Source organism: Conger conger, chromosome 2 (assembly GCF_963514075.1).
Source record: "Conger conger chromosome 2, fConCon1.1, whole genome shotgun sequence".
NCBI classification, from domain to species: Eukaryota; Metazoa; Chordata; class Actinopteri; order Anguilliformes; family Congridae; genus Conger; species Conger conger.
In genome coordinates, this window is record NC_083761.1 from 71,250,820 (window position 1) to 71,267,497 (window position 16,678).

At 44.4% G+C, this 16,678-nt stretch overlaps 1 protein-coding gene across 4 annotated transcripts in view; it reads right to left on the reverse strand.

Moving 5' to 3' along the window:
- Positions 1-15,293, reverse strand: part of LOC133111443 (phosphoinositide 3-kinase regulatory subunit 6) — a 28,670-nt gene extending 13,377 nt beyond the window's left edge. For 3 of the 4 annotated variants that reach the window (XR_009704995.1, XM_061221829.1, XM_061221812.1), the window contains exons 1-8: positions 15,224-15,293; positions 4,450-4,540; positions 3,241-3,342; positions 2,468-2,559; positions 2,135-2,203; positions 1,687-1,819; positions 1,239-1,308; positions 640-823 (exon numbers count right to left, since the gene is read on the reverse strand). Coding sequence is in view for 3 of the 4 variants with exons in the window: in XM_061221829.1 (XP_061077813.1) it covers positions 640-823; positions 1,239-1,308; positions 1,687-1,819; positions 2,135-2,203; positions 2,468-2,559; positions 3,241-3,342; positions 4,450-4,507 (708 nt within the window). In the remaining variant the exon portion in view is untranslated. Of the gene's footprint in view, positions 1-639; positions 824-1,238; positions 1,309-1,686; positions 1,820-2,134; positions 2,204-2,467; positions 2,560-3,240; positions 3,343-4,449; positions 4,541-5,397; positions 5,532-15,223 lie in introns of those variants that run through there. The other variant, XM_061221821.1, reaches the window with a different exon arrangement.
- Between the last annotated feature and the right edge of the window lie 1,385 nt (positions 15,294-16,678).

The following is a 16,678-nucleotide window of genomic DNA, read 5'->3' on the forward strand; positions in this document are numbered from 1 at the left end:
CACACACACAGAGGCACACGCACACACACACAGAGGTACACACACACAAACACACACATGCACACACACACAGAGGCACACGCACACACATGCACACACAGAGACAGACACACACGCACACACAGAGGTACACACACAAACACACACACGCACACACACACACAGAGGTACACACACACATGCACACACACACAGAGGTGCGCGCACACACACACACACACACACAGAAGCGCACACTCACCCTGCGGCTCTGAAGCTTATTACTAGTGCATCAGAAGATTGACACTGTTCAGACCACACACAGATGACACACACGCATCCAGGAACATGCACACAGGCACACGCACACACACAGAGGCACACACACACGCACGCACACACAGAGGTACACACACACAAACACACACACGCACACACACACAGAGGTACGCACACACATGCACACACACACAGAGGCACACGCACACACATGCACACACAGAGACAGACACACACGCACACACAGAGGTACACACACAAACACACACACGCACACACACACACAGAGGTACACACACACATGCACACGCACACAGAGGTGCACACACACACACACACACACACACACACAGAAGCGCACACACACCCTGCAGCTCTGACCTTAAGTGCCTGCACCAGCGTGGGTCCGTGGCAGTCCTCCCCCAGGCCTGCCTGCAGGGTGTGCTGCACCACGCTGCACATGTGGCCCAGGGGGCTAATGTACGACCCCGCCACCTCCATGTCCTCCTTGACGGCGGCCCCCAGAGGGCCCGAGAGCACGCTGGGGTCCGCGAACACAAATAGCCTGCAGAGAGAGCGAGAGAGAGACGGGTGATGAGACCACGGTCGCAGCAGCCCTCAATCTCATTTACGGTCATCGCTTACCGCACTGACTGCTGCAGGCCCTGGTGCACGCCAGACATGAGCTGCAAAAGAGCGTGCACGCAGACAGCCTGCATTTCCCACCCGTTACACCTCTAACAGGGCGAAGGTACGTGACTGGGACCCGCAACGTTGGCGATTCAATCCCCAGTGCAGCCACAATAACATGCATCCCTTAACCCCACATTGCTGGGGGGATTGTCCCCTGCTAATCGACGGTAAGTCGCTTTGGATAAAAGTGTCAGCTAAATAACAAATAATAGTTTCATAATAATATACTGCCCTCCTTCCTTACCCATGTACCGATGCATGAATGTACGTGTTATAAAAGGTCTTACTTCTCTTGGAGGGGATAATATTCGCTCTTCAGTCTCTGCTCTGCCAGAACCATCCGTTGGTATGAAGCACCTGCAGAGGAAACAGGCATACTGTCCACTGCAGCAACAACTACAGTATGGGCCAGGACAAACAGGAAACAGTGGAATAAACAGCTCCTTGTTGAAAAAAACAGCTCAAGCTATGTTTTGAAACAGCTGGTACAGTAGCTGGTAGACCAGTTCAGACCAGCTCCCGGCTTGACAAGGTTTGACCGGTTCAAGCTATGTTTTGAAACAGATGGTAGCTGGTAATTTCAAGCCGGTGTAGCTGGATTTTTCACCAGGGCTGACTCCTCAAAGAAGTCCTTTCAAACATACACTAAGCAGGACAGCTGCCCATCATTGTACAATAATGCAAAGATAGCTGCAGCTGAAATATTGAGTGATGTGATTGGTCGAACCCAGCTACCTGGAGCGACGCGTTCCTTCTTCATGCGCCAGGCGTAGCTGAGGCCCACGGTGCAGTATGGCTGCGGCAGAGTCAGCAGCCTCTTGCAGAAGTCATACACCCTCTTATACAGGTCATCCGGGATATAGGCCGCCTGAAACAGCACAGCCACAAGTCATATACGGTGCGCTCTGTCTCCCGGAAACAGCAGGCCTGTCACTGAGCCAGGGCCCTAGCACAGATTATCAACAGTCACAGGAATACAGCGGGAATGGGACAAACAGGAAGCCTGAGCAGAAAAATCTACTGTGACAAAGGACAGCATCCATCCACCCGTTTACCGTTTAAAAAGAACAGACACGGAGAGATGCAGGAAATGTGGATCTGTCTAAATAAGGGTGATTGTTTTATCAAGGAAGATTGTTTGAATAAGGATGATTGTTTTGTCTCTGCAGAAATCAGTTCTCACCTGTATAACCGCGTAGATGAGTGTATGCAGCAGGGGAATGATGTATAATTTACAGTCCACCCTCTCTGCCTGGGATAACAAAGGGAAAAATCCACACTGATCACACATTTCTACTGTGAGCTAGGCCAAAGTAATCAGTTTATGTAACATGCCATAAAATACTTCGTTTAGAACAAGCATATAATTCATATGTATAACAGCGCTACAGTGTGTACACTTGAACGGCTTTTCTAGTTATAAAACACTTAAATATTACGATGGTGTAATCTCATGATATAAAAGCACACGCATTTTTAACGACTAAATTCATGACCCAAGGCATTGTTGACGTACTCTCTCCAGTTCCTTCACCGCTATTTTCACCAGGGAGATGCAGTTGGAAGGGCTATTCTGGACCTTCTTGTGCAGAGTCCATCTCAACATCCCTTTATGGAAGACACATTCATCAATCAGTAATCAACATTAGCACTACACTAATGCAGTCATTATTAGTGTGGTTTGAGGAGCCCATGGAACTTTCCGTCCCTCAGTGAAGCCTGGAATATTCAGCTCAGCTCAACCACAGATTACGTGTACATATCAGCAGCAGCTTTTCTTTAATGTTTTTTTATTAAATGTATCTGCATCTATGTTGCTGAGCTAGCTAGCACCTGCAGGGTTATCCTGAGTGACATTATGACTGTATGACACACCTGCAGGGTTGTCCTGAGTGACATGATGATTGTATGACACACACATTACATTACATTACATTATATTATTGCCATTTGACAGACGCTCTTATCCAGAGCGACGTACAGTTGATTAGACTAAGCAGGAGACAATCCTCCCCTGGAGCAATGCAGGGTTAAGGGCCTTGCTCAAGGGCCCAATGGCTGTGCGGATCTTATTGTGGCTACACTGGGATTTGAACCACCAACCTTGCCTGTCCCAGTCATGTACCTTAACCACTACGCTACAGGCCGCTACACACCTGCCAGGTCGTCCTGAGTGACATTATGACTGTATGACACACCTGCAGGGTTGTCCTGAGTAACATTATGTCTGTATGACACACACCGGACTGACTGACTTTGACATACACAGATACCTAAGGGCCTGGTTACCTTTGTTTGACACGGAGGCGGGATGTTGGCAGTCCAGCTCTCGGAGGACCGCCTGGAGGCTGCGGTAAATGTCGGACTCCACAGCGGCGGAAGCGCTGCCCCCTACAGGACGGTTCAGAGGATTACACTGCTTACTGTACCCTGCCAGCACGGATTCAATTCAATTCAATTCAATTCACAAAGAGGCTTTGCAGAGTGATAGAAGAGCAAAAAGGGGAAAGACCAGACCTGAACCCCCAGAAAGTACAGTACATGAGGTAAACAATGAGGTAAATGAATGGAATTAAATAAAACTTTCCCCTGCCTCACACTATACTTACGATGATCTTTTACATTATCATTATTATTGTCTATTAGGAAAATTCCCCAAGATTATATTGATGATATTAATTAAAGGTACAGAAGAACCTCAGAGATGCAAACAAGTCGCTTGGAATTATGAGCCGTTTGTGAATTTTCAAGCAATTTCAAAATACCCCTGCATTGCGAATGAGTAATTTACACATTTTAGTCATTGCCTAGATTACTATAGCCTTACTGGAGTATATAGAGCTGTTAATTGTTTTTAAATGGATAATTTTCTTTGATGAATATTCTTTATTAATTTAAGGCATATTAGTTCTTCATTTTCTGTAATGCACTGTGGAAAACATTCATTTTGAAAGCTTTTACATTTTCTATTGCTTAGCTGATGGACCTACAGCTGACCTAGTGAAGTTCTAAATGCCAAAACATTGATGACCTAATCACTGAAGCAAAACCATAGCTCAGCTCAGCTAAAAATGAAGAGTAACAATCCTGCATTGGGCCAAATCTGTTTAAGAATAAAATCATGAAAAGTATCTGAATGAATATTGGTTGGAATTAAAACCAGCCAGCACAGGGATAATCCAGGAAGCACCAAAGCACTTATTAGAGCATTAATTCTCCTGTGACCCAATTGTTTCAAAATGTGGTTGTTTACAGGCCCTATATAAAGCACTTTAAATCAAACAGTCATATCCAAGGTCGAATGTGTCATTTGTTCCAGCTGTAATACTGATAACGAGAACCTGGCTGAGGCATCGTTGCATAGACTGCTGGTTTATTTTCCCATACTGCCGATTGCTCAGACTGTAGCTCCGAGGTTCTACCACACTGTACTATCTGTTTTACGCAGCGGGATATTGGCTATTGCATATGCGAGCGCAGCAGATGCACGGTACTCACCTGTGGCCTCCATGCTCTCCGTGTTCCTAGACAAATCCCAAGAGGCCATGGAGCTCATGCTTCACACACATGATGGTGCCAGGATTTCACACTGTGGGCAGAGGCAGGTGTGCGCGTCAGTCCGCTGATAAAATCACACGTGAATGCACATCGTCATGCAGGCCCGCGCTCAGCACAAGCGGGCTCCAAATCTGATGACCCACAGGATGCTAATATGAACTGAAAAGTGCCATATTTTTATATTCATCTTGTTAATGGCAATTAGTGACTAAGTGTCATTCAAAATATTCTTACTGGAAGAGAAAGTATAGTAAAAACGCATCTGTCTTGACCAGACTGAAACCTTTGAGCTGTCAGATAAACGAATTGACAAGAATTCCATTAGCTACACGCATGGCATAATGCATCAGACTGCTGCATAGTGCCTGAGTTGTGTATTACAGTCAGATTGCACATATTCCAGTCATAGCTCAGTACTTTACCCATGTTTTACCGCAGATCTAAGTAGTGCCAAATACGGTCTACTAATTCTGTAATAACAAGAATATATAGACATTACATCGCTAAAACCCCATGAGCTCTTCCAGTACAGAGCTGTTTTATGGTGCTGACCTAGAGCTACTGTTAGAGAAATTCAGAATGCAGAGAAGCTCAACAACAACAAACAGAAAACGGCAATGCAGGAAACAAAACTGCTACTTAGACAGACCCCTGCTGTATGGCAGACTGGTGAAACACCACAGCGTGTGAGCTGAAGAAGCACGTCTGTTCCAAAAGAAGCGGTTTTCTCCTTGCTTTACTGACGCTGAACCCGAGAGACCGACGCCGTTTGTGCTGTAAAACTGTGTTCATGCGGCAGGTCTGTAAGTGCTCCTGACTGAAACAGGAAGCTCACGTGCCTGCCCCCTTGCCCCCCCCCCCCCCCCCAAAAAAAGGCCTGTACCCTACCTTTCCTTGACCAAATCCCATCGTTCCCCTAATCTCTTTGGCTGTCTGAACCCGAGCTTCTCCACGCCAGTCCGAGGAGATGGGCAATTTGAAAAGGAAAGCTGCTCGCCCGACACACTTCCTCTTTGCGCTGGTGACGGAGTGGTGGGGGGGCGGCGGGCCCTGTGCTGAAGGTTGGTGTGAAAAGTGAGGGGGGCTGGGGGGCGGGTGCGGAGGAGGGGTGAACAGATGCACAGGGGGCGGGCAGCGGTGGGATGTTTCACGCAGCCATGTTTAATAATTTATTTTTTACTTTTCTCCCGCTGCTGGTCTGAGCCTGAGCCTGCAGGATGACTGTGAGAGGCTGTTTGTTGTGTGTGGATTTAGACCTGACCCTAGCCACACAGGGGGGAGACGGGGCCTTCACCGGGACATTGTGCTGATGACCACAGGCTTCCTGCAGTCTCGATAGCCGCCCATCTGATTTTAGAAGATCAGCGCGCTCAGCACACTTCCTGTGCTCTAAATGAGTAGGTGTACAAAGATATATTTAGGCCACTGGAGGTTTTTTTCCTTCTTTCGTATGTGATAAAGCGAGACGTGGCGTGTGAACGGCTTAAGGTGACCTTCTTGCTGAACACCTGCAGAAACCTCGCCATCTGTCAATAAGCACTTCACCACAGCCAACACAAAATGTTCTACCAATATTACTGGAATGTTTTGTCAGTGTTATAACTAAGAACATGGCACCAACACTGCGAGGATGTTTTCCGTCATGCTGAGAATGTGAGAATGTTAGATGAATAAACATTCAGAGCTGAATGAATGCTGCAAACCACGCAAATCATATTTGAATAAGATGGTATCCAAACTATTTGCATCATTCAGTGATGACACAGCGAATGAATCCCTTCCATTACATCACATTACATTAATGGCATTTGGCAGACGCTCTTATCCAGAGCGACGTACAGTTGATTAGACTAAGCAGGAGAAAATCCTCCCCTGGAGCAATGCAGGGTTAAGGGCCTTGCTCAAGGGCCTACACCGGGATTCAAACCACCAACCTTGCGTGTCCCAGTCATTTACCTCAACCACTACGCTACAGGCTGCCCTTCCAGAACGTACATCCCTCCGGCGAAGTGAAGCCAAGCCGCAGTCGGCACTGACGTGGCCCGGGTTTGACCAGAGACCGTGCCGCCTGCCCGCAGCTCATGAGTGAGCACCACACTCTCGGATCAAATCCACGTCGGTGGAGTGTGTGAGTGAACGGTGTGTGCGCCCTGCGATGAACTGGCCAGCTGTCCAGGGTGCATACCCGCCTCTTGCCCAATCATTATTATTGTTATGCTCAAGCACCCCCACCGTGACCAACAATAAACAGGTTCGGTAAGGGATGCATGCATGGATATTCACTCGACCAAGGCAAACATTTAGCATTTGGTCTTTGTCGTCACAATCACACAATGTCAGCATTCTCAGGAAAGTTTCTGTGATGTATAAGGAGAACAAGCCAAGACCTTCACATGCAGCTATATTAAAAATACACTCCACTGGTAAGTAATCTGCATTTCATTATCACAATGAGATAAATCAGTCCATGGGAATGGCATACAGTATGCATTAAGCAGTTGCTGCACAGAAAAGGTTCTACACTCAAAAAGGCTAGTAATGGGTGATTTCACTTTTAAGTACTGAATTCTTTTTTTTTTTAAAGACTGATGTTTCCTGCCGAAATACCATCGTGAAGGAAGTAGAGGAAACCTGTTCCATAAACAGCACCTTTGCCAAAGCTCTCTCTGTGTCAGCTAGTCAGTTCAATTACACATTTTTGCAGCTTTCTCTGCACAAATAAGACAGAGTGTCCCACTGTGTCACTTCCTCCTGCTATCCTACAGTGATACCACTTTATAACCCATTCACCAAGGCTTGGTTACAGAAGAATCCAGGGTACTTAGTTTACAGTGAGGCAGAGGTAAGAAAAAAAAAAAAACGGGATTGTTCCTCCTCGCATGATTGAACCTTCTCACGCTTGTTGACCACGGTGAAAACAGGAAGGCTTGTTTTCTTGCGTCAGTAGGGCAGGCAGGTCCGGGATGGATACAGGAATTCCCCTTTCTACATTCAGCATGTGCACGGCTACAGAGAGCTCACGGACGGAGAAGAGCCTCCTGAGTACGGCTATGACTATAAGCCTAGAGTCTCAGTACTGCAGCCATCATTTCAGAATTACACACCACCTGGCGTTCCATGGGAAAACATTCCATGAGTTGCCTAGAAACAGCCACTTGCTTATGTTCCACAGCACAGTTTCCAATCTTGCCAATACAATTACACTTTTTGAGAAACAGAAGAGTATAAACTCTCCATAAAGGTTTGAAGGTAAGTAGGCATGGCTGCAGGGAGAAAAAGAACAGGTGACCATCAGAAAATCTACAATTTACTCATGTGGTCTCTTTTTACTTCTATTGATAAATATTCTGCATTTTTTCAACTTTTAGTTTGATTTACTTTTTCACTTTTACAAAATGGGTCACCTATAGGAGGCAACAGTACAGGTGTGACCTTGGCTCAGGAGGTAAGAGCAGTCATCTGCCGGTCAAAGAGTTGCCGGTTTGATCCCACCCTGGGTGTATCAAAGTTTCCCTGAGCAAAACACATGACCCCCAATTGTTCCTGAGGTGCTGGTTGGTGCCATGCATGGCAAACAATTGCCGTGTGTGTGTGGATAAATGAGAAACAGCAATTGTGCAGCACTTTGGAAGGCTCTATATAAATTCCAACCATTTAGGTGCAGCTGCAAAACTCAGATGCAAATGAAAAATTATGGCATGCTTATGCAACAGCAACAAAGTTTTCACATTTCTAAATATATTTTCACAAAAATACAAATATCTGACATGTGAAAATGAATATATTGGTACTTCATGACTGACATACACTCAAAGAGCACTTCATTAGGAACACCTGTACCCATACTTATTCATGCGATTACCTAATCAGCCAATCGTGTGTGTGATTTAAGTGACCTTGACCGTGGAATGATAGTTGGTGACTGACAGGGTGGTTTGAGTATCTCAGGATCTCCTGGGATTTTCACGCACAACTGTCTCTAGAGCTTGCAGAGAATGGTGCAAAAAAAAAAAATGCACTGAGCAACAGTTTGGCTTCTTAAGGTGAGAGGTCAGAGGAGAATGGCCAGACTGGTCAAAGCTGACAGGATGGTCACTGTACCACAAATAACCACACATTACAACAGCGGTATGCAGAAGAGCATCTCTAATCGCACAACGCATCAAACCACTAAGTGGATAGGCTACAGCAGTCTAGGTCTAAAAAATAAGTCTAATAAATACCTAATAAAGTGCTAACTGAGTGTCTGAAATGAAATTATTTCCACAGTGGCCCTGAGCAGCCATGCCAGTGTGTGGAAAACAAGCTTGTTGAAGAAGGGGAGAATATTAACACGTTTCCCTCATCTATTGCTGAACAATCTGAGGAAGTGCTTTAGGAGCACTGCACACACACTGACAACTTCTCCTCTCTACCTGGCCAAGCTTCCCCTATCACCATCCTGCAGGGGAACAATGGGCTCACATGTGATTTATACCAAAGCACCGGCATGGAAATCTCATCAGAGCCAGGACTGGACCCAACCGGTCCCGATGAGGCGGGGAGAGGTGCTGAAGCCACTGATGAGAAGTGGGTCAGTGGTCCAAAAGGTCGACTGAGGACATGTTACCTACCGCTTCGCCCAATAAATTGCCATGAGCCAAAAAGGGACAAATAGGAAAAAGCATGTAAATATATTTTATTAGAAGTCTCGATGTTTTTCCCATTTAGGATTCTGCCAGTAACTGCTATCACATCGGCTAGTGGTCAGTTCCTGCTCTGAAAGTCATCACTCGCCATTACCTAACACCTACGTGCAGCCCACTCCATTCAAATATTTCCTACTGCGTGCGAAGATGAGCAATCTGTCTCAGACCTGTGGTCTGTTTAGTGTCACGGTGGGGAGGACAGAGGAACCAGAAGCAGACACAGGGGTGTGGGAAAAAGTACAAAAGCTGATCCAAAATGAAGAGTCCAAAAAGAAGGCAGGGGTCAAACACAAGAAAAACAGAAAACCAAAAACCAACCGGAGAGAATGCCACAAGGGCAAGGGCTCGGGAACAAGGGGGCTAGAACAGGGGGAAGGAATAAAGGGCTCGGGACTCAACAACAGGACAAGACGAACTAGCAAGGTGCAACTGAAAAAGACAGGTATAAATACACAGGGGAATGAGACAAACTAGGCGGGGCATGGGCGTGAGGGCAGTCTAACAAATAGACATCAGGTGAGACACATGAAAGGGTGATAATACAATAACGAGGGGGAAACAAAAAGCAGAATGGATTGACAAAGACACACATGTAATACAAACGGCTCTGGACTAGGGAGTAGACAATTGCAGAGAATCAGGAGATGCAGTGATACAAGAGACAGGTGTGAACACTTTGCTGAAATGAAGCAAGTAATCAGTGATAGAATAGGGAGACGGAGTTACAGAACAGAATTGAAACTGGAGATGCGTTAGTAAGTTAGTTACGTGATTAAATCTAAACTACCCAAATTAAGTGACTGTTAGTGTGTTAGTTAGACAGACAGTAAGTGTATTAATATGATTAGTATTGTACAATAACTAAATTAGTAGTTGTTAGTAAGAATAGTGCTTTACAAAATTAACTAGCGAATGAAGCCGGAAGTAAGGAATGCAAGATTGGAAGGACGGTTGAACCCCAGAAGTACCGCAAACAACCGAATAGTGGAGCACGCAGACAGGGGAGTGACTTAGTCTCGTAAACATTCTGACTCAGACATCACAGAGGAAGACGAGTGCAAAGACTAATGAATGTAAACGCGGCCCTTCTCAGAGCAGGTGTGAGCCATGGCGTTGTACTTACGGAACAATGACAAACGACAACAAAAATGGCAGATGACACTCCAGCCCAAAACCGCCACACCACCATAACCACGGAAACGGTAACTGAAAGTCACGTCACAGTTCAGACAGAATTCCACATAGTGCTGTCTGTCTTGAGCAAGGACACCTTTTGAAATGAGACTAGATATATTACTGGGCGCAGTCAGACTAATTCTGTAATTTACTGCGGCAACTGCTAAAGGCCTGGATGAAAAGATATGCTCACAATATGCAGCAAGCAGACATACAATGTACTTTAATATAACCTGTTATAAAATTAGCGTTAGCTCAGAGGCTCCGTGAGATGTAACACAATCCACTGGTTTGACTCCAGGAACAGAATTTACCCTGTGCATGAACCATGCCTTCCAACTCAACTGCTGGAGAGACACATTATTTCTGAGCATAGAGTTCCCAACTTTGGCACACAACTACAGAAATGCACTAAGTAAATCTGATGAAATGACAGACTGGCTTCCTGCCAAGTTAATAGAGGTTTCACCTTATCAGTTTTATCTCCTCTTCAAACCACCCTAACAGAAGCACAAGGGACTTTTTTTCCCATCAGTGCAAACCAAAAATGGAAGCTGACATCACTACAGTGTCACTTACTCAAACTCACAAAAATAATTTACACTGTGGGCTGGTTTCAGTGGTTTAGATCTGTCAATTGGTCCAAAATGATGCAAAGGAGCTAGTTCGGGGAGGCGCTGCCCACTCACATGATGTTTACGTCTAATGGGAGGGGCTATATATAGCTCCTCCCGTACGGCAAAGAATCTTGGGGTGACTCTTGATAACTGCCTCACCCTTGCTCCACAAGTATCCTTCACTGCCAGAACCTGCAGGTTCTTTCTGTACAATATACGCCGTATCCGTCATCTCCTGACGGAGAAAGCCACCCAGCTCCTAGTCCAGGCGCTTGTCATTTCCCGCCTGGATCACTGCAACTCCCTCCTAACCAGTCTCCCAGCGTGTGCCATCAAGCCCCTCCAGCTGATCCAGAATGCTGCAGCCCGTCTGATCACCAGTCCGCCCAGGTCGCCTCATGTCACCCCGCTTCTCATTGGCCTCCACTGGCTTCCTATTGCCGCACGCATCCGATTCAAGGCCCTAGTGTTGGCATTTCAGGGGACTGCCCCACCTTACATACAATCCTTGATCACTCCCTTCTCCCCAGCTAGACCACTCCGGTCTGCCAGCTCTGGTCGCCTTATGGTTCCCTCTCTACGAGCACCTGGCGGTCGAGCTGTACGTTCACGCCTGTTTTCCGTTCTGGTTCCTCAGTGGTGGAATGACTTGCCTACCACTGTCAGGACAGCAGAATCCCTCCCCCTATTTCGACGCAGACTAAAAACACACCTTTTCAAACTCTACCTTAGTCCTCCCTCCTGATTTCCCCTGCCCCCCTTTCTGATATCCCTATCCCTATTGTGTAACCCCCCCCCCCCCAAAAAAAACAAAAAACTGCACTTATGATGACTATATGTTTAGAACAGCATTTCATGTGTATTTTCCTAGTTATGAATGTGATGCTTTGACTTGTGGAAGAACCTATGCACTTGTAAATTGCTTTGGATTAAAAGCATCTGCCAAATGACTAAAATGTAAATGTAATATGTAAATGTATGGTAAAATTGGTATAATTATTTACCATTTCTATCTTTGGAGTCAATTTTCTCAAAACCTGATTTTTGACAACATTACAGGACTCTGGAAACAACTTTAGAGCCAGAGACTGCTGAGTGCTGCTCATCCACTCAGTGTGTGAGAGATAGTGTTGCAAACTGTCCCTGTTTCGTCCACAAAGTATTGCTACATTGTCATAATAACGCAATAACTTAAAAGAAATCGGCACATGGAGAGACATTTGATGAAGAAAAAAACACAGCAAGCATGCAGCTACATTTTCTTGTGGAAAAAATATTGACTTTGTATTTGCCGTATTGTTACAACTGACTTACGCTGAAGCTGGTGGCTGAACACCTATAGTGGAGCCAACTGCCGCTAGTGACCTCAACATGCCCAGGAAATTAGCATCAAAACCAAAGCCTGGTTTTGGCCGCTTGCACAGTGCTCTCCCCAAACCCCAGCTGCACCTGAGATGCTGTTTAATCTGGCCATGCTCACAGCAGCACTGCAGGTGCAGCACACTGAAACTGTACACACACGCAAAAGTGCAGACATACACACACACATGCTTGCATTAGCACACATGCGCGCACAGACACACATACACAGGCACGTGCACACACACTTGCACATACACATATGCACACACATAAGCTGGCACATGCACACACACACATGCACACACATGTACAGGCACATATGCACACACACACACACACAAACCAGGAGGGCACAGTGTATAAGTTTTTGGATCCTCCATTTACCCTGGCTAAATGAGCTAACTGGCTATACCTAGCAACTCTGGATCACTTGTACATTAGATTGCAATCAAACGTTTCATATTGGAACACAAGTAAAATCGTTGTCTGTCATTCGTACACTTATCACTTGTAGCAAAGATGTAAAAACGGCGTAAATATTAGGGCTAATTAAATAATTACGTTTAGATTTTTGTAAGAAGTGTGCATGAAATCCAGATACAGCCTGAGTTACCCGTGATGATGTGATGCTCTGTGAGAACGGGCAGTACACCAGTGCAGAGTACACTAGTAATCTATGAATTTGGGCTGTGTGTGGTGCAGTGTTACCCAGCCTTGTCTTTGCAGTGTCCCATGTGGGGGTTTTTGTGACTCAGGAGAAACACACCCTAACTCATGAAAAGGCCTCCACCGTGCAGTCTCCAGGAAACACAAACTCTAAACAAGGAAGCACAGTGCACCCTAGACCTGGGCGGCTGTGTTTTTCCTTCAAGGAGGCAGTGGAAGCATTGCCTGGGATCTGAGCCTTTGAGGCAGTCTTCTGTGCTATTGTTAGCATTATCATTATTATTTCAACCTGTCAACAAAAACCGTTAAATCTTTTGGTGTCTTCCAGATTTAGAGCATGTTATGTTTGGACTGACATGATAGCAGAACATTGTTTACAGAGAGAAAGGAGGGGAGGGGGATAGAGAAACAAAAAGAGAAAGAAGGCGAGGTTTGTTCCTTTTTTCATCAATATCACCTTCTTAATCTCATTTTCATGTCTGGATGTCCCATTGCATCACTGCATGGCGAATCCACGCTCTCTTTCCCATGTTTGCTGTCTAATTTTCACATTGTGTATATCTGCAATACGGTTGTGTGAACATGCATTCTCACCGTCCAGCAGCATAAACCTTAAATCTGTGACCAGGTGCCCTGTTTTTAATCAATCGGAAACAAGAGCTTTCCGGGACGGCCGTTGCACACTATGGAAAGAGACAAAACTAGTAGTCAACCAGGCATATTTAATTGACCTGGCCCTGGAACTCTCTTGAACGGTTCTCGAATTTCCATCCTCCAATTAAGGTAATACGCCACAATTCACATGACAATCAGATGTGAAACTCTTTGCCATTTGCAAATACACTCAGCTTCAGTCCAGGTCTTGGTCTGAAAAAGCCAGGCACATATGCAATGCAACCATATACTCTATGAATTAAATCTGCACTGAATGAGGCATCTTGTTTAGTAGGCTATGCAATGAATACTGCCTATCTCAGGCTTAATTACTTGTAACTGTTTGTAAAAGTGCATTTAGTCTCATATTCAGCAACAGCTCTAAAAATGCATATTCCATTAATTGGCTGAAAAACAATTCAGCTCAGGGAGCATTAAGACTACATTGTGATAGGATGTTAACAAATCTGTAGCTGTGTTAGTGTTTTAGCTACATGGTAGTTTATGTTGCTAGCACGTAGCAAAAGAGGGAAATCGTAAAAAATGAATAGGACGTAAAACAGTTTCGAGAGAAACGCAAAATTCCCAATTAATTAGACCTATCCCTTTAAGAGGCAGTCGAATGAGCCTACTGGGAGTAAAAATGCGGAGTTAGGAGTAAGATTGCTCAATCATGCATATGTTCTGGATTATTAGAACAGAAATGTGTCAGAAGCACTGAAAAAGAGGTCACAAATATAACTTAATTCAAGGCTCTATTAAACTGTGATTGAGCTAATGACATTACTGTAGCCTACCTGTTACATTTCCATTACATTACAAGTAGGCAAGTGTAATGAAAGGCGCGCAAGGGGATAAAATTAAATGTGATTTGTAACTTCCACATTCTTTTCATTCATTGTTTCAGCGTCACACTCTCAACAACTATGCTAATCTGTACCAACGATTCACAAAAACAGGATACCGCGACTGTTATTACAAGCACGAGTTTAGCTAATGTATGTATTCATTACAACATAATATGCTAAATGATTCAGACATCAAAATTGAATTATGAACCCGGACGGGCTCAATGGCTCAAATGCAATGTGTATTCTAGGCTGACAATGTGCACTTGATACACTTCCATATGGCATTTTATTCTACCTCTTTTCTTTCAGCAACATTGAACTGTCAAAGTTTACCCTGTTGCATATACTGCACGAAAACGTAGCAAAAAAACCCGCCCATATTTAACTTCTTCATCGCTTGATCTTCATAAGATTATTTAACTTGCCAGCTATTTCGGATACACATTAAGACTGCTTCTGTATAAAAATAGTTTTACTTAATAACGTACACTGCGTACACTGCATGCACATCATTAATACACTGGACAAACGATATGCGCCATGCTTCTCTTACAGTAGCCTAATGCTTTAGGGCAAGACTTTTAAAGTAGCTATAGTTTTCTACCATACTGAAAGGCAAACCTGATCTGAACAGGCTCATAGCACAGTTAGAAGTAAGATTAAACTTTGGTTAGTCAGGGGAAGGTATAATGGAATTTACCTCTCGGCGAGCACCAAATGACAATTTCTTCGACAGCGGCAGTGCAATTCTACCACAGCCTAAAAGCGTCGTCGCTCGCTACCTCCGGCAGCGCAGCGCCCTCAGTCCTAGAACAGAATAAACCACGCCCACTGTTCTTAATTTAGAAGACAGAAACCGTTTACATTCACAGTTGGCTAATAGATCTCGGAAAATAATGACTGCTCGAAAACAGTACATTTTATTAAAGATTAAGTGGATTTGCTAAGTGGGCGCCGCGAAAGTTTTTTTTGGTTGAGGGGAGGATATAAATCACTGGCATGGCCTACAGGTCGGGGTCAGGCATTATGGGGCGTCTGCTGGATAAAAATAACTGTTAAAAAGTTAATGTCAACCACGCCCATACCATAACGAACTCTGCTGATTGGCTTTGAACACGCATCCTAGCCTATCAGATTAATGAAAAGCGTTCCCCATTGTATTATTTACTTTACTTATAAACTCAAAATGTATGTATGGGTTTTTTTAGTCACTCTACCTTTATTATGACCATTTTATCATGATCAATTCATTATGATTATGAAATTACAGCAATTAGTCATTAAATATTCCGTAGACAGGGTGCGGACATTCACTCATCTTATGTTCCCCACAGAGGTACAGATCTAACACTAATAAGGGGAAAGGCATAACTTTTATTGATTAAAAACTGGTAGCCTGTGTACACCTGTGTGTCATCAAGGGAAGCTAATATGGCAACAATCCTGTGACTGCAGAACACAGCCAATACAAATGAGCCTCTTGGAAATAACAGGGTACGTTTGAAGGAAAATGTAGCCTTTGCAGTACAACAACATACAGTTACCCCCTGTGTCCTGTCTACTTATTAGCCACTGGGCATCTGCAAGACTGTTATACCCAGATATACACAGGACATTATTGAGATTTTAAAGATTTTAAAACAGAAATAAACCCCCCAAAAAATAAAAAATAAATGTATTGACCATAAATACTAAATATTTTAGTATGATGTTATTTTATCTCAATTCCAAACAAAATTATATATATATATATATAATCTGCTGCTGTTTGACGCATTGTGTGTTCAGATATGTTTTTCTGCATACTGATGTTGTAATGTGTGATTATTTGTGTTACTGTCACCTTCCCGTCAGCTTTGACCAGACTCTTCTCGGTCCCAATGAAAGTGTCATTCATTCGTTTTTTAATTCCACGATAATGAAGGCATGGTAGACTACACGTCTTGAAGTACTTCTAATTGTTGCGTAAATATGAAGCGCAAAACATTCACTTCTGTGCTGTTAGCCTCAGAGCAGGATGAGAATTACAAGAATAATGAAACTAAGTCAGATACAGCAAAGGCCTGTTACAGAACGTGATTGGCGATTTCATAGTGATGGGTTCCCAGTTTTACATTTTCAGCATCACAAATATATATGTATATTCACCTGGCAC